Source organism: Stegodyphus dumicola, chromosome 11 (genome assembly GCF_044657685.1).
Source record: "Stegodyphus dumicola isolate Sdum_Otavi_A_Nest chromosome 11, ASM4465768v1".
NCBI lineage: Eukaryota > Metazoa > Arthropoda > Arachnida > Araneae > Eresidae > Stegodyphus > Stegodyphus dumicola.
Genome location: NC_140778.1, coordinates 160,808,586 through 160,833,713, shown reverse-complemented (window position 1 = coordinate 160,833,713; position 25,128 = coordinate 160,808,586). Strand labels below are relative to the sequence as shown.

At 32.1% G+C, this 25,128-nt stretch overlaps 1 protein-coding gene and 1 non-coding gene across 6 annotated transcripts in view; one reads left to right on the top strand and one right to left on the bottom strand.

Annotated features, from left to right (window-relative positions):
• Positions 1 to 25,128, bottom strand: part of LOC118200055 (uncharacterized) — a 438,581-nt gene that overhangs the window by 57,296 nt on the left and 356,157 nt on the right. For 2 of the 5 annotated variants that reach the window (XM_085826180.1, XM_085826182.1), the window contains 3 exons: positions 8,624 to 8,780; positions 7,528 to 7,821; positions 457 to 586 (listed from right to left, as the gene is read on the bottom strand). In XM_085826180.1, the coding sequence (XP_085682306.1) occupies positions 457 to 586; positions 7,528 to 7,821; positions 8,624 to 8,735 (536 nt within the window). In that variant the 5' untranslated portion in view covers positions 8,736 to 8,780. Of the gene's footprint in view, positions 1 to 456; positions 587 to 7,527; positions 7,822 to 8,623; positions 8,781 to 12,777; positions 13,229 to 14,372; positions 14,429 to 25,128 lie in introns of those variants that run through there. The other 3 variants (XM_085826181.1, XM_035371977.2, XM_035371976.2) reach the window with 3 other exon arrangements.
• Positions 24,079 to 24,151, top strand: TRNAT-CGU (transfer RNA threonine (anticodon CGU)). Its single transcript has one exon. It is a non-coding gene; the product is annotated as a tRNA-Thr (tRNA).

Sequence of the window (25,128 nt, the reverse complement as noted above, 5' to 3'; positions counted from 1 at the left end):
GAAATCTCAAACACATGTCACGTATGCTTTCAATAACACCACGAAGGCATGCGGGAAGGAAGGAGAAAATACCTTTATATGGTTATGATGAGCAATACTTGAACTCCTTTTTACTAAAACGTTGGATGCAAAAATAAAATAGTAGCCTACCTAATAAAAAATGTAAAAACATTTCTAAAAATATTACAATTAATTTTAACTCAACAATAAATTTCACTGATACCAATAATACTTTGTTTTAAATTTAACCTATTTTCTAATTACACATTAACAATATCTAAAACTCCTCAAAATTCTTTTAAATTGTACATGAGATTAATTACACAATATCAAAAAACTTTCTAAATTAAAAGACAGTCAGCAAATATAAGTAGAAAAAGATATACTTTACATAATTAGTTTTAGAAAAATTAAATTTTTATCATGTGGACCAACAAACAAAAGATGTTAAATTACTTTGCCCTGAGCATAAGCTCATATATCGAATAATCCGTCTTGACAGGATTGAATGGAAGTTTCCAAGTGCAAGTTAAGTTGAAAAATTCCAAGCTGATGCAGGTGAAGTTTTCAACACTTAAAGGCTTATCTGAAATATTTAATATAAACTTATAATATTCAAAGAATTCATTCATTTTAAAAATAAACCATAAGAAAGTCACTTATTTTAAAAATAAGTTTCAGACAAAAGTTCAGAAAATAAGTTTTCATTCATATTTAAATAATAAACAAATTTTAAAAAATTAAATAAATAAAAAATACTTTCCTATTTAAATGAAATATAATAAATCAACCTTATCAAGTTGATATATTTCCTATTTAAATGAAATATAATAAATCAACCTTATCAGTGGGACTATTTATTACACATTCCAGTGCAGTAAATAGTCCCACTGAAGGTTACTGCAATAACCAGACCTCATTTTCAGATTGGGTGCACAGTAAGTAGACACATTACAATTTTTTAATATATTTATTTAATATATAACAAAATACGATGGCTGCTTTAAGAATGATTGGTGATCTAAAATTGACTATTCTAGATTTTATGTTCTCCCCCCAAATTCGAGATCTTTCCATGTTACAGAGTACTTTCTGCATCTACTAGGTATAAATAACACTCAAGTAATTACATCATTCCTTTCCTAGCTTCCACCACTGCCGAAAATGTCCCCGCTGCTCTGCTTGATGTCCCCCTCTTTTACCTGTGTATGTAAAAAATTACTGTAATTGTTTATGATAAAAAAAGCATATTGTCTACAAAGAATGATTCTAATGTGCCTAGAAATAAAGATGGTAATTAGCTGAACTTGGTTAGCGTCAACATCCACTTCCTGACTTCCCACTCGACTATCGAAAACTGTTAAAGTATCGGATTCCTCCTATGTACCTAAAATACTTTATAATTTTTTTTTACTTTATAATTTTTTGTCTCTTTTGGATATGATAACATTACCTTAAACCTTAGCTGGAGGGTAATGAAGGATATAGAAGAGTAAAGAAATTATCTTGTAAATTTTTATTGTAAGTATTTTGTAAATATGTATCAATACTGGATTCTTTCCTTTTACTAATAAAGGGCCAACTCTTTTCAAAAGTCTCAATTATAGCCCGAATTGAGTGAAGATTTTAATCTTCTTCTTCTAATTTTCCATACTTTAGCCAGTATTAAGTTTTGATATACCAATTCAAATCAAGTTCAGTAAACTTTTAATATTTTCTTTCATTAAATACAACTTTTAATTAACTTCCTAAAGGAATTTTTGAGGAATTTCTGGGAATTTTTTAGAGGTTTTTTAAGGACTTCATTTCAAAAAAATTTTGAGAAATTTTACTTTAAAACTTTAATATTAAAACATTTCAGTTTTTTTTAATTACTTTAATTTTTTGCAATTTTCACATAAAATATCTTTCACTTAATTTTTTTTAACAATTTTCACAATTTTTCAACAGAACACACATTTCAAATTGCAAACATTTTTTTTTTTTCCACATACCACTTCACTTTAATTTCCTTCAAGCAAACATACATCTCTTGATTGGCTCAGTTACTTAACTCCCTAAATAATTGATATTACTACCTTTAGGATTTTTAATTTAATTTAATTTAATTTAATTAATATTAATATTTACAAAAAATTTTTTACTATAACAAAGATAGTAGCTTGACACTCAACTTTACCTACATAAGCGCCATCTATATAATTTAAAGAACACACTTACTTCTCTTTCACAACACTTTTGCAGACCCCAACACTCATATAGTAGGTAAATTAGAATTAAAACTTACTATTTACTTGCTTTAAGTATTTTTTTTAAATTTTTTATGTAGTATCTAAGCATTTTCTAAATATGAAATTATTTTTAAATATATATTTATTTTAAAAATTGTGAATTAGTCTTTTTGTTTCTTTTCGTTTTTTATTTCTTATTGGTTTATATGGATTATGTATTGTTCTTTTATAGTTTCTTTTTATTGATATGCATATTCGTGTAGGGGAAGTTTCTGTAGACAAGGATTTCTAAAATACATTGGTTTCTAGATTTTTTTATTATTTTATAAAAAATTAATTTTTTAAAAATTTAATTTTTTAAGAAAAAGTTTAATTCTTGACTTTACTTGCTTGTTTCTCAAAAGACTTAATTAGTATTTTCCTTTTTGAACTTTAATTCTTAAATGTTAATACTTAAATGTTAATTTCTAAGAGTACCACTTTATTGGAATTACTTTTGGTTTTGACTTTTACCCTTGCCTGCATGAATGACGAAACACGAATTGAATGATTGGAGAGTTAGGTTTGGAGGCAACTTCCCCTTGATAAGTCTGTCTCCTGCCTACTCTACGATCATTCACATATGCATTTTTTTTTAAATTGTTTAATTTAATTTTAATGTATTAAATTAGTAGATTTATTTTCATGGATAGATTTTACACTTGATTTGCTTATGCTTCTGAATTTAAATGATATTGTAGATTAGTTCGAGAATTAAATCTTTTACATGTTTGCATATATTTAAATTATTTTGGCTTTTTTTTTTTTTTTTTTAATTTAAATTTGCTTTTCTACTTTTTTACTTTTATACGTATTTGTTTATAATTTAAATTTGTTTTAATTTAATGAACAGGCACTTTTTTTAATAGGCATTAGCCTTGTGCCAGTACAAGGGCCAAAAGTGATAACCATTTCACTATGGGAGGACCTAATAGGTGTCCACCATAGCCTCCTATGAAGGGATGGACAGATACAACTGTGCCCTCTTTGGGATCCGAATCCAGACGCATCGCTATGGCAGTCAGAGTCACTGATCACTATACTGGATGGACAGCAATTTAAAAAATACAATTAATTATTTTTTGTCTATTTCAATAACATCCAATGTATTATATGAATAAAATTTATTAGTTTGGTGAAATCGGTAAAATAAATTTATACAGATCTGGATGAGAGAAAAATCATTACCTTCATATAAAATCAGGAAAATGACCTTTGATAGTTAATTTTTCCTCTCAATAAACAATCAATTCTACCCATAACTTAAACCTACCCTTCTACCCTAATTTTGTGTTAATTCTACACTGATTTGTTGAAAACTAAAATTCTGCCCTGATTTTGTGTCTAGACAAGGGGTTTTCAACCATTTCACCATTTCAGGCGGAAATGCAATCAGCCTGTTATTTACCTATTAAGTATTTAGTTTTAGTTTATGAATATAAAAAAACTACCTTTACCATTTCCTATACTTTTATTTGTAACTTATAAAACACATTAAAAAATAAACTAAATTTAAAATAAATGTTTTTTTTCAAGTTTTGGAAAAGAGGGAGAATAATCGTCTAGTAATGCTGAAAAAGGTGCATAGGGGAAAATGGTTGAGAACCACTCCTCTAGAGTACTGGGTATTATTTAAAAAATGGAATTAAATAGTTTGTGTAAAACAGCTGACATCCACATTTAAGTCAGAACATTCCAGATGGAATATATATTGAACATAAAGTATTTAAATCACTCCTTTGAAACCTTAAAGGTATATGAAAATTCAAAGTTCTGCAGAAATGAAATTTAGCTTTGTTTCCATTCTAATCAATGTTAGACTACGAGCAACATGTGAGCATAAGAGCATGATGTTGAAATAATACTTAATGAGTAACATCATTGCTTCACATATAAGCTCCATGTTTCATATAAGCTCCATATTTTGACAATATGCTCTATGCCAATTAATGACACTAAGCAGCCTAAGACTGCTTGAAGTGGAAACAAAGCCAAATTTCCACTTCTGCAGAATTTTGAATTTTCTTCTACCTTTAAGGTTTCACAAGAACAAATTACTTATGTATTTAATATGTACATCTTTCTATTTTACTAGGCAAAACTTAAGTTACTTTTATTCCAAATTTAATCTGTCTATTATTGAAACTAAGTATTTCTCATCTGTGGATCACCTTGCAGTCCTGCTAGGTTTTCAAAACAGACAAAAAATAAAATTTCAAATTAACTGCTTATAACATACCACAGCTGAAATTCTCAGCATTTGATAATTAATTACACATGCCAATCATCTACCACTTTTTCTCTCTAGACTGACATGTCATACAATTTATCACTTGTTACTCTTTAAATACCAACTTCTCTAGTCTTAGCAACTCCATTCTATAGGACTTCATTCTATAGAACTATAAAACAGGGATTTAAAACAGTATCATTATTGTGCTTCTTGCCATTCTTTTGATGTACATTTGCCACTGCACCTGGAAACCATCCCAGTTCATTACAATGCACCAAAGTTCCAAATACTTTCTTAATGCACTTACAACTTTTAATAGTTTCAGATATGCACTCAAATGTCACAACATAATAAACTGTACTTATCAAAAATCAGGCATATTTCCGCATTCATTTTTTTCATTTGCCTTTTTTCAGATGACAATGGGAGAAGTCTTAGAGTAAACTTCTTTTGGAATCCAAGCAAATCAGATTCAGAAATTTAACTTAGATTACTTTCCTATTTCTATTTTATGCAGCCAACCACAGGCAAACTTTATAAAAGCATATACATTAACTGATTCTTTGCCAGTTTATCCAACAGTTATGTAGCTGAAATCCTTCTTAGGTGATAAAGATTAGCAATTTTCTCTGTTGCACAGTGTCCACAGCACATTGGAAAAGTGGCTTTGAACCGGATTTTTCAAAAGAAAGGAATAAGATGATATCCTTCATTTAAGTAGCATTAATAGTGTAGAATTTGTATGTAATGATCGTATTAATATCAGTGATGTTTGTACTATTAAAGAAACATCTAGCAGTACTCGCAACTACTCAAAGAAAAAATACTATACTGAGAGTTGTTCAGAATTTGGATTTACTTGGTAAATAATGAGGATATGTTACAAAGTGCTTGCAAAGAAATGCATGAAACCTGCAAATTGAAACAGCATTTAAAGATGAAGCATGCAAGTATAAAATATAAATCTGTCAAATTTTTCCAATGATGTACTGAACTGAATAAAATAATCAAAATTATTTCTAAGAAGTTTCCTATACTGCAAATCTTCACACTGCAAAGAGGAGAACAACACTACATACCTTAATAATTCCAACTACAAAACATAAAGTTAAAACAATGTTTAATGAAATATTACCTTAAGACATCAGATTAATACCAATGTCAAACAATACAATTACATGTTAAATCAATAACATGGCTAATAATATAGAGTTTGGACTTAGAATAATGGAGAGTCAAAAGAATAAAATTAAGTCTATTTTGTTCCCTTCAGATGGCCAAACAACACACATTTTGATGAGGCAGTTAATTTGTTATGTCAGAAATAATGTGAGTATAAATGGCATGCTTGGAGGTATGTTATTTTTTAATGTTCCGTTAATCTTTACAAAAGGAGGGGAAAATTTTGAAGTTTTAAATATGTATGTGGAAAAGCGTGCAATTGATTAGGAAAAATATGCAAGTTTTCGTTCAGATGCAGCTGCTGTGCTTGCCAGTAATTATAACCAATTGCGACTAAATTTAGAGATATACCACCTGTTGTAACCCAGATTCATCGTTTCTTTCACAAGAAAAAGTTAAAGTCATCTAAATTCAAAAACATGCCAGAAGACAGCATTAAGATAATCAATTTCATTAACTTCTGAATAGCAACACATTTTCTTTACTTTGCAATGACACAGGTAGCCAGCTAAAACAACTTTTTCCTCATTCTGAAGTTTGCTGGCTTTCATAATGTAAGGCACTCACAAGGCTCTTACAGTTAAGATAGAAATTGTTGTTATTACAAACCAAATTAATGAAGATTTTACACCATTTCTTCTGATGACATTGGCGTATTTATTCTCAAAACTAAATGAATAGGATCCCTGTTGATAAAGTAATTCTTCTCAATGCCCAGAAAGCGTAAATAAATGAGCATGAAAAGAAACTTGGTCCGTATGTTAGCTGTGTGAAACACAGAAAATTTTCACCATTTTCAATTTTAGTAGAAAATGGTATTGCTTTCTTTTTAGTAGAAAATGATATTGTTATTGGAAAAGAACAGTAGATTAATAAAGTTCGTTTGCATCCTGAAAATTTGAGATCATAATTTGAAACTCATCTTCAAAGGAGTAAATATAAAGACTTTTCATGGCTTTGTGATCTGTTTCATTGTAATATTAAAAATAACAAATGGTAATTAAGTGAAAAAGAACACTGTTAAATAACTTTTGGGTTAATTGAGTTCTCAAACTAAGTGATTTAAAAGCAGTAAATGCAGTACTACATTGCTACTGTTATTAATTATTACAGTTTAAAGCAAGGCTGGTACCTGCACATCCAAGTAGGCATGTCAGGTATCCCTGAGCCTTGCAAACTGCTAAGCTTCCTCCTTGTATAGAAGGGCTTCCTCCCCGAGGGAAACTAACTGCCAAGCTTCCTCCCTGGGATAAAAGGGCTTCCTCCCCAAGGAAAAGCACCCTGGGGTGTGTGGTCCAAGAGTCCACCCTTTCCCTTGCCATCAACCTCTTCAGAGTATTTTGGCTAGTTGTTTATTCCGACTGCCTCTTTGCTGCACAGACACTATACATTTACAAACATCTATGCCTCTTCCAGAATTTGAACTCAAGCCCTTTGGTATAGCAGTCAGCATCATTAACCACTAGCCTGTCTGGGCAGTATTATTAATTCATTAAAATTGCTATATTTTTTTTTCTTTTTATAATAACTAATAAGCCATTGACCACACAGGCAGTTAATACACACGATGTCCAAATAACTGTAAATTTCAGTTCCACTGAAATGTGCAATTTACAGCATAAATATATGAGCTGGTTAAAAACTTCCTTCACTAAATCTGTAAAATATTCATAAAATCATTGTTCCTAAAAATTATTTTTCAACGAATGGTAAATTAAGATCTTCCTTTGAACATGAAGCTAAGACAATAATAAATATTTTTAATGAGACAATAAATAATTTTTAATAATACAATTAATAAATATTTTTTTCATTATCAAAAATAATAAAAAATTTACTTACAACCAACAACAACGTTCGTATTACAGATATAAGGCATGGAACCATTGATGTCCGGATGCCGTACATAGCAGGAATATATTCCAGTGTCATTTACAGTTGCATTTTCGACAAAGTACTCTGCAGTTAATTCATCTACAATGGTAAGATTTTTTATTGATGTTGTTTTAAATTTGAACAGCAAATTTTCTGAGCTCGCATTATATATTGTGTTCTTGAACTGAATTTTAGTAGAAAATAATGAACACTGGATTCTAAGAGGCGAGCCAACTTCCAATGTCATGTCTTTGGTTGTAACTGGAACAAAATGGGAGATTTAATAACTAATTACAATATGCATGCAATATTTTAATTTCTACAGTTTAGTTTAAATTATCACAGGAAACCTGAAAAAGCCACAATTTATGTAGTATTAACCTTTGGTATTCTAAACCCATCTACAATATGCCATTAAACTGTAAGGCTTTTCTCCCCTCCTAATATGTTTTCTGAAACAAATGGCATACATTTATAAATGAGAGTAGTTATTTATTATACTAAAAATACAGTTGGATTAAAGAAAAATTACAGTGTTGTTATATCTTTAAATATCATTTTTTTGCTATCAAAGTTATCTCATTATATTCATTATTTAATTACCACTCAAACTAATGCAGTTAAAGGGTCAAATTTTTTTAAGCCAGATTATTCAAACTTGTTAAGATGGTAATGACTGAAGTAATTGACATAAATTAAACATTACTGTAGGAAATTAAAAATTTTACTCCTATGAACACAAGAGAAAAACAGCCTTATTGGTTTACAGATCACAGTACAGCATAAGCATAACATTAATAAGTACAGTGAGACCAAAAAAGTCATGCGATACATTTCACAGCACTATCTGCTTTGCAGTGCATTAAACTAAATTCTAAAACATCTCAAAGTATACCTGTAATTATTTGATGGCTTTGCACACATGTTAAAAAATAGGAGCACTTAAAATAACAATGTTGACATGAATATTTAACAAAATAAAAGATTATATGTACACATAACAGAAATAACACATTGATTTTAGTTGAAAACAAACAGGCAGAAAAAAAAAATTTGCACTTACATCCACGTGCCACAGAGACTGAGGGACAACATGTTACTAGAGTGATGTGCCATGCTTGTATCAGTAGAACACTAACGAAGAATAATTTAACTTTAAAAAATATTGCAGCCATTTTATTATTCCATCACTAGGCAAAATACCAAAGCAGTTTTGAAACCTAAGGGAAAAAAAAAGAAACAAATTTCTTTTGAATACATGTAAGAAAATGTTCAGTACATCTAGAGATTGGGAGGGGGATCGAAGCAAGGAAGAAGGGAAATCTTATATGTTTATATGAATATATATATATATTTAATGATAGATATATATATATATTTTAATGGTGACACATAATGTTTACATTAATACATATAGTTGATAAATAATCTCCTGTAGAGAAAAATATACATGATAATTAGCATTAACTGTATTTTTTAGGAAAAGTACTGTAACATCTCTAGTAGAAAAAATATCTACTTTCTTGTTAAAGCAACCATTCAATAAGCTTTTAAAAAACATTTAAAATTAGTATATTTCAAACTGGAAATTAATTTGTCAATTTGGTAACCAGGAATGGAAGCTGTTTTATTTAATGAGAAAATACCTAACGCTATAACACTGCTAACTAAATACATGGAATTTATTTAAAATATCAACGCTCTTAATATTATCTAAACTATAATGATAAACTCTTTAAATCAATCACATTAGTGACAATTCTCTTTCCATGAAATGGAAGCATCAAACATAAGCACTAAAATTGGGAAGTGTGAAAATTGCACAGTGTACAAAAGATTAAATACAACTAAAAATGCTAATAAAACTTACATTTTTGCTGTTGCATGTGATGGTATATTAAAAAAAAAAAGTGAAACACTAAAATTTCAGATTCATGAAACAGACATTTCTAGTGAAAAACAAAATTCTGTTATCACCATAATCACATTGACATGATTTTCTTCTTGGAAATGTTTATTCCACAAGAATGGATCTAAACTTTGCTTCTCAGTGTAGACATTTCTTAAAATTTTTATTTTAAGATAGCTACCAAACTCTTTGGCAACTAAATCTTCTGCTTCATCTATGTCAGAATTTGTTTAACTATACTTCCTTTTCAGTATTACTTAAGCACTTAGCTGCTAAAGTGAACAAAAGGTAGCAAGCAAAATTAATGTACATTAAAAGCACAAACTAGAGATAAGAAACAGATAAGCATTCTCAAACTATGACTGCAGATGGCTTGTGCAAAGAAAATGTCAACCCAGATAATCAATAAGTACTTCCCCCTCCCTTTCTTGCTTGAACTGAATGTTATTCTAAACTCTGCATTATTTAACTCTTCAACCAGCCATGGGTTTTGTTCTAAAAAAGACCATGAGTAAATGGCATTTTCTTGATTATAAATTCTAAAATAACCCTACCATTTTGTGCCTTGAGTTAAATTTTCAAATGTATATTAATATACTACTTTAATCGTTTGGACATACTTTAGACAAATATTTTTGAACGTGTATATACAGTTTGGTTATGAATTCGCTGAACATACTACTCAAAACAAAAAATAAAAATAATTTATAACTACAATATTTCTTCACATATGTTTTGCACAAGATTTAATTAATCAAAATGATGTGAAGAAATTTTATAAAATTATAGTGTTTTATAAAGTTATATTGTATGTTAATATGAAGTTACGTTGATATTTATTCTTATGGTTATCAGATGTCACAATTTTGGTAAGACAGATTTAATACTTTAAAGTATTAATATACAATATCCCATAAAGAATGTAACTTTTAAGTCAATCATTTAAGAAGTAACTAGAACAGAAATGGCAGGCTAGAACTAGAACAGAAATTCTTTATAAGAGATCATGATTTTACAGATTTGTTAATTCACAATTATATTTTATATAAATATAGTATACTAACTTCCATTATAAAACGTATATTTATTTTTTAAAACTGAAACAAACAAAAGTGATTTTGCAAAACATTCAATGACTAGTCAAAAGAGAAGTTTTAACTTATTTTCAAGGTAACTTCTTTAAAAAAAAAAAAAAAAAAAAAAAAAAAAACACTACTTTTTGCCATTGTTTTTCTAGGTGAAATAAATCTAATTAAATGCACCTAAAAATGAAAAAAAAAGGGAGGGAAGATGTACTGTTTTGTCTTTTGACAGATTTATAGTTATATAAAAAAGAATCTGAAAGCTTTCAGATTTTACATTATGCCCAAACGGACCTTTTTTTTTAAAAAAAAAAAGTCTTTTGTACATTAATAAATAGTTATTTTTAATTTTATTAACAGATTAATAAATAAATATAAGGGAGCACAATGGACGTGATATTTGCCATCATTGATTAAACTGATTCATTTAGTTACAAATCTCATTAATAATATTAGGTAAGCAGCAATAGTAGCACGAATTCTGAAAATTGATGCTATTCTTAAGGCACGAGCAGGAAAAGGGGCTATTATTGATTGAGCAACACGATGGAGAAGTACATATTTGATGATATGGTGGTGGTTAGAATGATGAACTTTTTCACATGTAGATAACCCTAATGTTTCACCAACAGAAAGACTGTGGAACGATCTTGCAGAATTGGAAACTTTTCTTTCAATACCATATATAGCCACAAGAAAGCTACAATCTGAAGAAGCAACATGAGGTGAGAATGTTATAAAATTTAGATAACCCTAATGTTTCACTAATAGAAAGACTGTGGAATGATCTTTCGAAGAATTAACAGGAGGCGAGAATGGAAGAATAAGATGTTTGTTCTTTCTGAAATGGAGGGTTTATTACACAAGGAATCATTTCTTCAATGAAAAAAAGAGAAACTAGTTTGCTAGACAACAAGATCTTGCTGGGTTCAATATATGTTGATCCAAAACGCCGAATTTTGTTGGATGACGAACAAATTAAAAAAAGCAAAGAAAGCCATCTGTGAACTTTCATTTAGAATGAAATTATTCTCAGAAAAACTGGAGTATTCAAATCAGAACAGTCAAACAGCAGATACTGCAACCGAGTCTCTATCATCCTTCTTCCAATGATGTGTGTGAGATTATGGCAAAGGGGGGGCTCGAGGGCTATCTGCCTAAGGGGAGGGATGCCTTCGTGGAGGACTTTCTAAGGGAAACTGGCTCATATACACGTTACACATGGGGAAAACCACGAAAACACCCATGCAGCCAGCCCGTTCGCGGGATTCGAACCTCGGATCGAACTACCAGTGTTCAGCAACTTTACCGCTCGGCCGCTGGTGGGCGCCTTTCACTGAATTAGAGTTTGAGAAATATTTGGATAATATTGAAAAGGGCTAAGGCAAAACGAATGAAAATAAAGAATCAAGAGCCCTTAGATACAAAAATGAAAAAATACAAACAAGATTTATACACGGCAGAAGAGAAAGAGATTGAAATTCAGAAGAAATAGAGATTTCAGAACTTATAAAAAATCTCTCCTCAAAAGTTAAAGAAAGTATCCCTAACAATAACAGCTTTTCCTCCTACTCAAGTCAGTATGGAAAGACTTCTCAGTTCTGAAATTTATCAAATCAGATCTATAGTCCTCGAACAAAGAAGATCTTGCTGAAGTTATACTGTTTCTTAGAAATTACTAATGCCAGTTTTTCCATTTCATAATAAATGCTAATTAATATAAAAAATTTACTATGCATCTTTTTTTTTCCTTTTTTTTTTAAATTACTTCTTTTATATTAAAAAAAAATAAGCTGTATCCCATGTGTATATGTTTACATATATATGAGGGAGTCGGTCATTTCCCCTACCGACTCCACAGCCCTGATCTCACTCACGTGTTTGTCGAACAGTGATAAAAAGGGGTCACAACTGAAAAAAGTTTATGAAGCCCTGCTATATCATAATCACCATCATAATTTGATATCTGAATTCCGAAAAATGAAATGGCGTATTGACCTTCAGCTGATTTTTCCACTTACTTAGTTTTCAGCCACGAGGATTTTCAATGTTTTGATTAGGATTACCAAGTAATAAGATTATTTACTACATATTAGAATACTTAAAGCAACTGTCAAGACTAATACATTTTTCCAATGTATGATAATTAAACGTATAATTCAAATATGTGTTTAACTAAAATAATTAATACAGAAAATTGAATTCAGCAAAATGAAATGCACTTACTTTAATTACACGACTTACAACAGAATCATTTCATGAACGATTAAAATAGTGTCAAAATCGGATACTTATTAAATATATATGCACACCAAACACTTACGCAAACAAAACTTCACTGTCGAAAGGTCAGAATAAAATTTTCGCACATCACCGCTATCGCACGCAAAAAGATCTTCATTAGATAAAATAGAGGAGATTCATTCAGTGAAAATGGTCACTCACACTTCCACTTCGAACGAAATTTTACGGCGAAACGTTCCAAGATCCGCTGGGAGGACAACGAAATCGACTTACTCGAAACACAAATATACCTTAATTCGAAGCATACACGGGAATAAATTCGAATTCATACTTAAGTACAAACGAGAAATTAGAAGAAAAACAAGTTCAGTCGAGAGATGACATTCCGCAGCACTAGGGAAGTTCTATCTCTGACTGCGAAGAGAGCGCAGAGTGATCATGTGGCGCAAAAAGAATGGGCGGAGCTACTCTAGTCCATGGGGAGGGAAAGTAGAAAAGATAAACAAGAGATTATATCTCAGTTATTGCCGGCAGATGGATTCTCCACTTGCATTTTTTTGCTTTTAACGAATGCCAATTTTTTCTCCGTCCGTGCTTAGAGAATTCTTTAAGTCTAGTATCATAACGATTAGTATAATATGCTATTCTTAATGTTCCACGAAAAACAATTAAACACGATTCCAGGTTTGACGAGTATTTAAATTATTTTTGCCAGAAGCAATTTCAGAAGTTTTCAGAAGGAGAAAAAGTTTTAATCATTCATATACACTTTTTAAACAATTTAAGACCTCCGTACTTTATTTAAAGCTATACATTTAAGTTTGTTATAAAATGAAGACATCAGCTATAGCAGTTATTTAAACAATAATAATCCTTTGTTACGAATTAAAGAAGTATTTCAAGTCTTTGATTTTGTTTAAAGTTGTTACTAATTTCATCTACACAAATAATGGAACTAATTATGCTTAAATTATTTTATTTTATTCTTTGAGACACTGAATTTTTACGAATTAAATAAGCATAAGCTTACTTCAATGAGAACTTAATAATCAGACAAAATATTGTTTGTTACAATCTCTTTCACGAATAGTCTTGAACTGCAAAACTTTATAGCGGCATAAATGTTCATTACTTAAAATGGCTTCACTTTCTTCTAAATACAAACATTCTTTCCGAATTACAATAATTAAATTAAAATAATAAATTAGGCTACATTAAATATTGTGATTCATGTTCATTTTATCGTAAATAGGTATTTTGAGGAATTCTGACTCGAACCACTTTGTATGAGTTTAAAAAACTGATTCTTATTCTTTTCTGAAATAATTTATCGAAATAGTGAATATTAATGCGTATATATTATATTCGTTTCTATGAACAAATGCGCGAAATACGAGGTTTACGTTAGTGAAAGGAATAAAGAATATGAGAAGTGATGTTAAAGCCAGATTATTACTCATTTTGGTACTTTTCTGTTAACTCCATACCACGGATTTTCGGCACCATATTAATTACACCACTATAGAAAGACATCGCAAAAGTGTTACGTTCTTCCGAGACAAGTATAACATACTTACTTTTACAGCAAGCAATACCGGTCTTATTCCAGTTAATTTTGATAATCCTGGTAATTCTGAAAGTAACAGTAAAAGAAAAACTGAAAATTTGATTGACGCTAATGAAGACAATTACTCTATACTATAAGTTAAATAAGAATGTTCCAAACTATAATGCAACTTATAATAATAACGCGACAAACTCCAATATCTACTATAGATCTAATGAAAGCGACCACATCTAATTCTAAATTTTTTAAGTTGGTGGATAAATGTGTTTAAATTAATACTCAATCTAATACTGAAAGGAATTTACATTATCAAAATATCATGGTTGTTTATCTAAATCAAATGCACTTTTACTATATTTTGCATTTGCCATTCAATGGTAAAGAAGTATGTCTATTCAGACTGGAGCAAAAACTAAACATAGATTTGGTCCGCTCGACTCAACTAATAGCCAAGGTAATATTTCAATTATTATAAATGATAAATTAGTAATAAAAATATTATTAGCCAAATACAACCAGCAGAATTCGGTAACTCGGTTTTACTTTCAATGAATTTCTCAAGACTCGGGTCATAAATCATAAAAGCAATGGAGAATTTCGAAAAATCGTTCAAGGTAATTGTTCTGGGAGCTTAGCAAATTATTCAAATTCCAAATACTGAACATTACGAAGTAAATAATATGTGCAAACGACTCATAAATGAAATTAATCGAGGTTTATACTTAAAAAAAAGGGAGGAAGAAATTCCCGAAGCTCTTACTGAAAAAGAATTTCAGTTCTTAAATTAGAACAGCTGATCAGGAATTGCACTAAAACTTGTATGTTGTTATTTCAACTACTCTTAAGTGATAAAACAGAAAATATTTACAAAATTTATCCGATGCTTTTCATACCGCAAATCGAAAAATATGTAAATAAAAATTAATTCCACAGCGCCATACAGGAAAACTGGGCCCCATTCCTTTGATAATCATCATTTACAAACAACCATGTTCGGTAAAATGTTTTGAACGTCACACATTGAATGAATGTTCTTATAAAGGTAAAAACAGAAAATTATACCTGTATAAACCGTCTCGGAGGACATATCGTGGTTTTCTGAGATTTTCCAATGTTTTCCTTTGATGAGCATGTTAGGCTTAACATCAACACCGATTTTAACAAAAAAACTTTAAATTTTTTGTATTTCTTTATTTCCTTTTTAACTAGGTTGAAATACAGATTATTCCAATATTTTGTTGATTGTTCATCTATTCATACTGAAATGCCCATGGGAAAAAAAAAATTAAAATTAGGTGTTTACTGAAATTTAGAATTTGCCACGAATTTGACGGATGCTATGATTCAGGGACTAGATATGATTAAAATCATAAACTTGTAACTGTTATTTGGTGCTTAAGTTTATGTGAATGCTTCTATGGTGCTTTAAACTTAAGAGTATGAAAAGAGTGGTATTTAAGCTACAGTGTGAAAGTAACGTTACGCTCCGGTATAAGTCGTGAAGCAGTGGTATAAATGGTATGAATGTCACGAAGGCTTAATCATAATGCGGCAGTTACGTTTCACACCTGCGAGACAGAATATAAGCCGTAGCCAATTAGAGAAGCTAAATTTGCGCATGCGTGGATGTGTCTACAGCTTTCCCGCTCTGTTTTCTCGTTCAGGTTTCGCGCGTTCGCGCTGCTTGGTCGACTCGTATACCAAGTCGGCATAAAGTTGGAAACTTCGAACCTTATGTCACAGCCCCTAAACCAGTTTTTGTGACGTAGCAAGGTCTGATTACCTGTCTCGCAGGTGTGAACAGAATTCCTGCATTTTATGCCTTATGACTACGCATCTATGACAAGCCCGTGTGGAGGCAGCAGCATTCAGCGATCTTAATCACTTGGCCACTAGTCGGGTTCAGCTACTGAGAATGTTCCATATATTAGATTCTACGAAATTTAGCCATCGGCCAATTCTCCTATAACTGACATGACCCACATCTGCAAATTGGCATCACTTCCACACGTTTTTGATGATGCAGTAAAAAGAGTCGTAATTATACCTCTATAACTGACCGTCTAAAAATACACGTAATATAAATGAGAATAAGCACTAGGAAAAAAGATACAAAGATCCTTTCTGGAAGGAGGATTGATAAAATAACCAGAACATAGTTGCCTGCATACTGAATCCCAAGCAAGTCAAATATAGGATAAAAAGAAAACAGAAGATACTAAAAATTACAAAGCGTCAGAAACAAAAATTTTCGAAAGAATTAATAAAGTCTATGCACGTGAATTTATGTACCTAACAACGGGATTTCAACACAATACAGAAATTGTACCGTTTGTGTAAATATTTATATTCCAGTAATGACTTTTATGCCGCTTTTAACACATACAACGTTTATTTTCATAACTTTTACTCAGGGATAAATAGATCTCTTTTAAGTCCTGACTTTTGCTGCGCTTGTATATTTATAACGTTTAAAAACATCATGTTGTCGAATACTTGTTTTTTGGAACTTATAACGCATATAATGTTTAGCCTAACTTTTGCGTCGAATTCCTTTTGCGAAGCATCATTTTTCAAATAACACTTATCCTCCCTTTATATAACTTATTGTTACACGCTTATAACTCAAACACTTGTAATTCATTGTAACTTTGAGTAGAATCCCTTTCGCAAAAAGCACTTTTCAAATATCGCCTATAATTTACCCTCACTTTTGCGGTGTATATCTTACTTTTATAGCGCTTATAATTTATTTCTATGCGATTTTTTAGCATAATCTGTGGCGTTTCCATTTTAGGCCCCTGGAAAACCAGTACGCTGCTTCCTCAAATATATTATTATTAATGACAAGTCATTTGATATAATAGATTATGATGCGGCTCCTATGATTATGAGGCCCCCGGCAAGTACCCATTGGGCCCATACTGTAAGACGGCCCTGATGATTATGGATATCGCTAATAACTTATCCTCACTTTTGCCGTGTATCTCTTCGTCCAAATAACACTTATAAGGCGTATATAACTGAAAAGAGGGCTCCACAGTATAATTTTTAACACCGTCATCTAAACTTAATTCATTTTCCATTAGAAAACTGTTAATTTTTGCAAAGCATTGCAAGTCATTCTTTTTGACATTATTTTTACGGATTTTGTATTTAGTTGGCTTTTTTTTAGTACAATTGTAATTAAAATCGTTTTATTTCCCCGTGCAACGCAGCGCGTGACAAATTTTAAGAGAAAGTTATGCAGGAAAAGTAAAAATACAAGAGCATGTGCATTTAACATTTGATAAAAGTTTATCTCCGTAATTGATATTTAATTTAAATAAATGTTAACTGCAACCGTGCTGCTTTCCAGAAATTGCTAGAACTCTCTCGTGCAGCCAATTTAAAAAGCTATAAAAGCCAGAGACAGAACATCTCATCTCAGTTGTTTTAGTACGCTGATCTTGTTTACTTAGCTGCTCTAAATTTTGATCGGATTAGCTTTCTATGCGCTTTGGATTGTGTTCCATTTAACGTTTTAGTAGTTTAAAATACAGCTACTGACTATATTGCGTGATGTTGTGATATTATCCGAATATCTTTGTGGGAAAATCCTGCGTTTTGTTATTTAATCTTGTGATAAGAATAAATTTTGTTAACTTTTTAGCGGACTTGTGCATTCAATCTACGAGTTACGAACCCGTACGCACGCAACAATATTATGATCACTTGTTTAAGCCTTAAAACTAATCTATAACTAAATGTATCTTTAGATTTTTTTAGTTAATAAACACCAGTGAACTATAGTGAGAGCTTTACAATTTTCTTTTTGAATTTTTAACTTGACTTACGGAAGCCCAGAGTTCCGTGGGACACAGTTTGAAAGTTTGTACAGCAAAGCCGAAAGCTAGGAATACATTACGAATGCAATTACACCACTATTCGGTGATCGCCGGTAACTTTCTACTGTGCACGTTGGTTTTCTATAGCAGCAATTTTCACAACAGATGTGTTAACACGGTATAAAGGTTTCTTTTTTCCCCTGCGACGGGAAACTGCAGTTAGGGTTTTCGTTAAATGTAAAGGGTACGCTTACACATCCATGACGCAACTGCCATTTGAACATTAACTTATGTTAATAAGTTTCAACGGCCCCCGTGGGTAAAAGAACAAGCGCAGATTTTACTGTGGTTCATTAATTATGTTTCTCCGTACTTTTTTATTGTATTTCCTCGAGTTCCTGAGTTATACTTTTTTATACTGCACTTATTGCTTAAAACTTTATACGTTTAAAAATACACTGGTGAAATAAATTAAGAGTATTTGTATGTTTTATCGAACTGCATGAAAAGAACTGAAATGAAGGAAAAACCACTGCTTCTAGATAAAAATGCAAATCTTGTACGGCAAATACGTATGCGTGCACGTGTGTGTAGGCCGAGCCAGCAGAAATACAGGCTTTATAAGCGCGTGGAGGGTAAGACGAATTGCGTTCGCTAGCACACGTCGGCGAATTTCTTGGTGTTTTCTTGCAGCAATCGGTTAAATTCACATCGAAACAGTAAAAATGAGTACCACCAACGTTTAGATGATGTAATGAGGTGGCGAATTGTGGGGAGGCTAGAGGCAGGCCAATCGCAAGTCCAGATATGCATAGACTTTAATTTAACGCCCAGCGTCGTGTGTAACCTATGGAAACAGTCCATTTTAGCGAGGTGTAACAGAGGGGGCTATAGCTTCTCAATTCTCTCGGGACCTGTATGCAGCCACAGGAACCCGTGTAACAAGGGTGACTGTTCCCAAAAGACTGAATGAGAGAGGGTTGTTTGCCAGAAGACCGTTTGTTTGCGTCCCGCTTACGTCTACGGACAGGAGAGTCCGATTAGCATGGTGCATGCAGCATAGTGATTGGAGCACGGAGCAATGGGCGACCGTTCTGTTCATCGACGAGTCCCGTTTTAGCTTAAACACCCATTCTCGCCGTACTTCATATGGAGAGAGCCAGGGACCAGCCACCTACCCTCCAATGTCTGCGAAATGAACAATTATGGCGGTAGCGGTGTAATGGTCTGGGCAGGCATTATGTTGGATGGCCGCACACCTCTCCACGTCTTTCATAGAGGCTCTGTGACTGGTGTGAGGTATAGGGATGAGGTCTTGGAGCCCTAAGTTCGCCTTTTCCGGGGTGCAGTGGGCCCCGAGTTTATCTTACAGAACGATAACGGGAGGTCATATAGAGCTCTTCTGGTCGACGAATTTCTCGAGAGTGAGGATATTCGCCGGACAGATCGACCAGTCAGGTCTCTAGACCTCAATCCTGTAGAGCATGTTTGGGACGTTCTGGGGAGGGCAATTGCAACTCACAGCCCCCCCTCCGAGAACCATCCAGGAACTGAAAACTGCGTTGCTGAATGATTGGGATCAATTGCCACAGGCACTGATAAACTGCTTTATTTCCAGTACGAAGTCACGCTGCGAGGCTTGTATGGCTATAAGAGGGACCCATACCCCCTATTAACCCATTTCTTTTGTGTCTACTGCAACCACTGTTTCAGACCTTCAGACTCCCATGAGTGTTACATACGAACATGTGTGTCTATTGTAACTGTTGAATGTTTATTTTGTTTGTATTATACCAACCTATGTTCAGCCCAAATTTTATTTAAATCTGTTCAGCAGTTCTGGAGATCTATATCAAATATGAAAATTCTCTTAATTTAATTCACCGGTGTATATTATTCATTTTTAAAACATGTTAAATAATTTTTGGTGCATTTTATCCCTTATATAAATTTTTTTTATGACGCCCTCCATAAAATCCATCAGGGGCGTAGCTAGAGACGAGGGAAAGGGAGATACCCGTCCCAGGGAGCGCCAAACTGATGTTGAGAATTTTTAAAATGAAATACTTTCCATTCTTGGTAAACAGAATGGGGCGCAAAATTTTCAATTGTCTCTAGGAGCTGAAAACCCTAGCTACAACTCTGATATCAATAAATGTCGATACGATATATCTAAACGATATAACTGTATATCGTACTCCATACTATATAGCTCCATATCAATAAACAATTACTTATCAGTTTTATTAACAAAATTTTTTGAATAATGAATCTTGATTACGCCAATCAATTGCAGATATATAGTCGGCTATCGACCCTAGTTTAAAATTTCATCAACCCCCAGGGGGTCTATACCGGCCACGTTCAGAATCCCTAGTCTATATTGTTCTACCCGATTTAATTGAGATCAAAAAAACAGATTTGGAAATGTTTACAACTATACGATAAATTAATTTTCCATTTTTAGTTCATTAATTATTTCAGTTTTAATTAAAAGCTTTTTATATAAACTTTAAAAATTTTTTATTTATTTAATAATTTATTTAATTCCCAGATGCTTCTCTCAGTCTGTGTTTATTTTCGTAATCGTTGAATAATTGCTCACGGAACCCTTTTTCATTGTTTCCTTACAACAAATATGCCTGGACTGTCGATACACATTAGCAAATGAAAATCCTGCATTTTAAATGCGTTCGTTCCCAGCCTGTTAAATAATTAAATAAATTTACCATTATCGAATTTACTGCATTCAGTAATTTAACTTCCGTCATTCACTCCACTGCATTTAATGGAATTTAACTAGAAAGGCTTTCTCAGCAAATGAAGTCTGGAACTATTTACCAGACGTAACAAAAATAATTTGCCACCTACTCGGCTTTAGAAATTCCATGGGATTTATAAATCCCATAGAATTTATCGGTCAATCCTATTACGATAATCTAAATTTCAATCCGCACAAGGCTTTATTTCAAAGAATATACTAAAACTGGAGAAACTGCATTTAGTGATTCTACCAAATCGACTAATTATCCGACTTCGATCAGAAGTCAAAATTGCGATATTAAAATTGCGATATTAAGCCAAAGAACAAACAGCGCGGAAAAAACTAAAAGGGAGAATCAATATAAATGGATTTCTTACGCACATATCACAAAAATAGCACCATATTTAAGTAAACTTAAAAATCTGTGTGCGTCTGTCTGTTTGTTTGTGGCATCATCTCCTCCGAAACGGCAGAGCGTATTATTAGGAAGTATTATTTATATTAATTAAAAACTCCGAAAACACCAATTTTCGCACTCATTTTCTCGATTGGCCACAGTCTCTCGCGCTGGAGATAAAAATTTGCTTTATTTCGAAATGTGTTGCCACTGCTCGCTTTCAAATTGTAGAGTTTGTTAATAAAAATTTAGTAAGCTTTATAAAATGTGAAATAAACCTAAGAATTTCCAAACATTAAATGTATTATTAGACCAAAGGGGCTTTGTCCCTGAAGGACTATTGTTTTCGTTTTGCAATTTTGCGTTGGTTCACTATAAATGACCGTTTCACTTTTCAAACTGTTGCCACCAAGTGTTAGAGTCCTGCATTATATTTGAAGAAATTAAATAATAAAAAATATGCATAAATGTATGTATATTTCTCGCATTGTGATAAAACAACGGTACATAGAGCCATCGAATTTTGAATGACGTCATCTTCCTACGAATATGGGCATGTAGAAGACCAGATTTGAAATTTGGAATTTGTTTTATTATCGATTTCATATTTTGTAAAACTTTTACGAATTTTTGAGTAACAAACTCAACGATTTAAAAGGAGCAATGGCAACACTCTACGGGGGAAAAAAACCATTTTTTATCTCCAGCGCGCAGAACTGTGTGTCGGAAATTCTAAATATATGCTCATTTTAAAGTTACTTTGCGACATTGCTATTGTGAACTGAACTGTATGGTTTAAGTGCAAAGAATATGTTATTTAATAAATAAAGGTAACACACAAAACGTTAAAAAAACGCCTCTGTGGACGTAATTTAAAATCTGAAACCTTTGAGATATTATTATTATTATTATTATTATTTTATAATTTCATATTCTGACGTTGAAGAAAGCAGGCGATTGCATGTGACGTCATTGCATGTCGGAAATTTTCCGTTAATGCCAGCATTTTAAATAAATAGCTGCTGTTGGCAACTCTTTTTGTTTCAGATTAAGATAATTGACAAGGCATGTTATTGCTACGTTAATTCTTTTATTGAAGAATTAATTAACTACTTCTATTGATATTGAGAAAAAGTTGTTACATTGCATTAAATTTAAATCATTACGTCGTACGTATATCCATTAACCAAAAGTGGCAAAAGTTTTTGTTTCCTAGTTGAGCAATAAAAAATTATTTAGGAATTGGCTGTTGCTTGAAAAGAATGAACTGATTTTATTTATATTGAAATGTTTTTATGCATTTTCTTTTCAGATAGAACTTACACATTTTGCTTTGGCCGCTAGTATTTTAAATACTCTGTGTTATCAATGAACTAGATTAAATCCGTGGTATAAGGCCAGAATAAGCAAACTACTTGCAGAATATCAAGTTATAGTAGGCTAGTTATAGCTCAAGTTATAGAGATTGTGTAACTCAAAAAGGCGCCAAACGATTACACAATAGAAGAATTTAAAACTCGATTATGGACAGCAACCAAGCTGTAAGCAGTATTTCATTTTAGATGTAAAAATTATTTTACTGACTAACCAATAACATAATTCTTTGAAGGATATTGTTGCACGATAATTACATGTAATTCAGTTCGTAAAATAAATATAAAATTAATTCGCAGATGTAAAAAACAACTAGATTTCTAGAACTGCTTTGAAAATGCAAATCTCGCAGCTTTGTTGAAAGGTTCTAGGAAGCACTAATTTTTCAGAGTCGCAAAATCCAGTGTACTCGCCAATGTTTCAATTCACGAGATTCCAGTGGCTAATTGACGCTCATGAAAAGACCACAAGGACGCATGGGAGGAATGCCATCTTTAATTTCTTACAAGTTCACTTCATTTCAGTTTATTTTAGCAGCGTATATTCTTATATTTGAAAGCATTATCGTTACGCTTCTTTTTTCTCTTTATGAGGCAATAACAAATTTTAACACTTCACATAAATCTCAAACTTGAGGGGTTCCGTAAATATTTTATGATCTTACGTTTATTATCTTTTAATTTTCCGCTCCTTTTGAACTTAGGAAGTGCATCAACCTCCAAGAGCTCAACAATGCTTTTATTGAGCAACATTTTCATGTTTGTGATAATATGTTGGATTTGTGCAAATTATATATTTGGCTAGCTTACCAAAGCTATTATAATTTTTTCCAGCCCCAAATAGAAGGTTTCGATGATTAGTTCCAAGCATTGATTGTATCAGCTCTGAATCAATCAGTTTTTCTTTGAACTTTAGCATTAGCTAATTAATTTAATTATTTATTTGGCTAGCTTACCGAAGCAATTAATAATGTTTATTTTGTTTGAAATGGAAGATTCTGATGATTAGCTCCAAGCACTGAATGTATCAGCTTTGAGTTAATCAGTTCATCAGTTCATCTTTGGACCTCATAAGGTATTTCTCCCGCCTTCTTAGCATGCCTTCGTAGTGTACTGGTCAGCACACTCGACGCGTATTCGAAAGGTCAGTGATTCGATTCCCGGCGAGGGCATTGCTCATTTTTCACATTTCTCCTGCTTCAAAAATGCCTAATGTCTCTACAATGGCGCCCGAACTATAATAGGCGATGGATGATGATTCTCCGCCGCCAGGATCTGGCGATAGGGTCTCCTAAAACACCAGTCACCCTTTAAAAGGGGGAGTATATAAGGTATTTATCCTGCCTTCTTAGCATGCCTTCGTAGTGTAGTGGTCAGCACACTCGGCCCGTATTCGAGAGGTCCGTGGTTCGATTCCCGGCGAGGGCATAGCTCATTTTTCACATCTCTCCTGCTTCAAAAATACCTTATGTTTCCACACTCTTACCATTAGTTAATTAATTCCTAAGCATCCCTCCCCAAGCGACAACATTATAGACAATTTTTATGTTTAATGCGCAAGTTAACTAATATTTCTATACGTACAGTTGTCATTGTTGTGTTGTTGTTGCTAATCTCGCTTGTCTGAATCAGAGCAAGCCCACGAAATTCATCTTGGCAACGAGTGCAAGATTGCACCTGTCCTGGCAAGAGCATTGAGCACCATACAGGTTGACAGTACGACTTTGCTCGGTTTCTTTATTCTTATATGTTTGTAAATTGTACATTTTTTGCTTTTAAAATGATTGAATTATGATGTTCTTTTCTTCCGGTTAAGGTTTTTATGCCTTTAGTTAACCTGCATGCAATAATTATGGAATTATCAACAATTTAAAAGGTTTTTTAAGTGCGGCTAAGGCTAATTTTAGCTTAGAAGCCATATTTGTTTAAGTTTGAAACGTAGCAGAATAGTGGATTTGTTGCCAATCTACAGAAACTAAACTTTGCAACAACAAAGTAATGTCTTCTTTTATTATTGCGAATTAAATGATGCGTAATTCATTTTGGAATTATCATTTAAGTTATTAGCTTGTTTTTGCGTAGAAACTGCAATTTTAATTGTAAAAATTGTTTTTTTAATTCTTTTAACTGTAAAAGCGGTTAAAAGCATAAACTCTTGTTTTGTTTTATGTTGTTGGTGTTTTATGTTTTTCTATACCTTTCAATTTTTAATGAAAATATTTTGAATTGTTATGTCATTTTGCCTTGCCGCGAAGTGGGAGCTGAATTAGCGCCTACCCATTAGATAAGGGCGCTGAATCGCCTGCAGAAAACTGTTTCTTTTTTATTTGTTTAATTTCGTTTACACATCGTTAGATTTATTATAGTATTTGAATAGAACAATGTAATAATTATGTACGTAATTA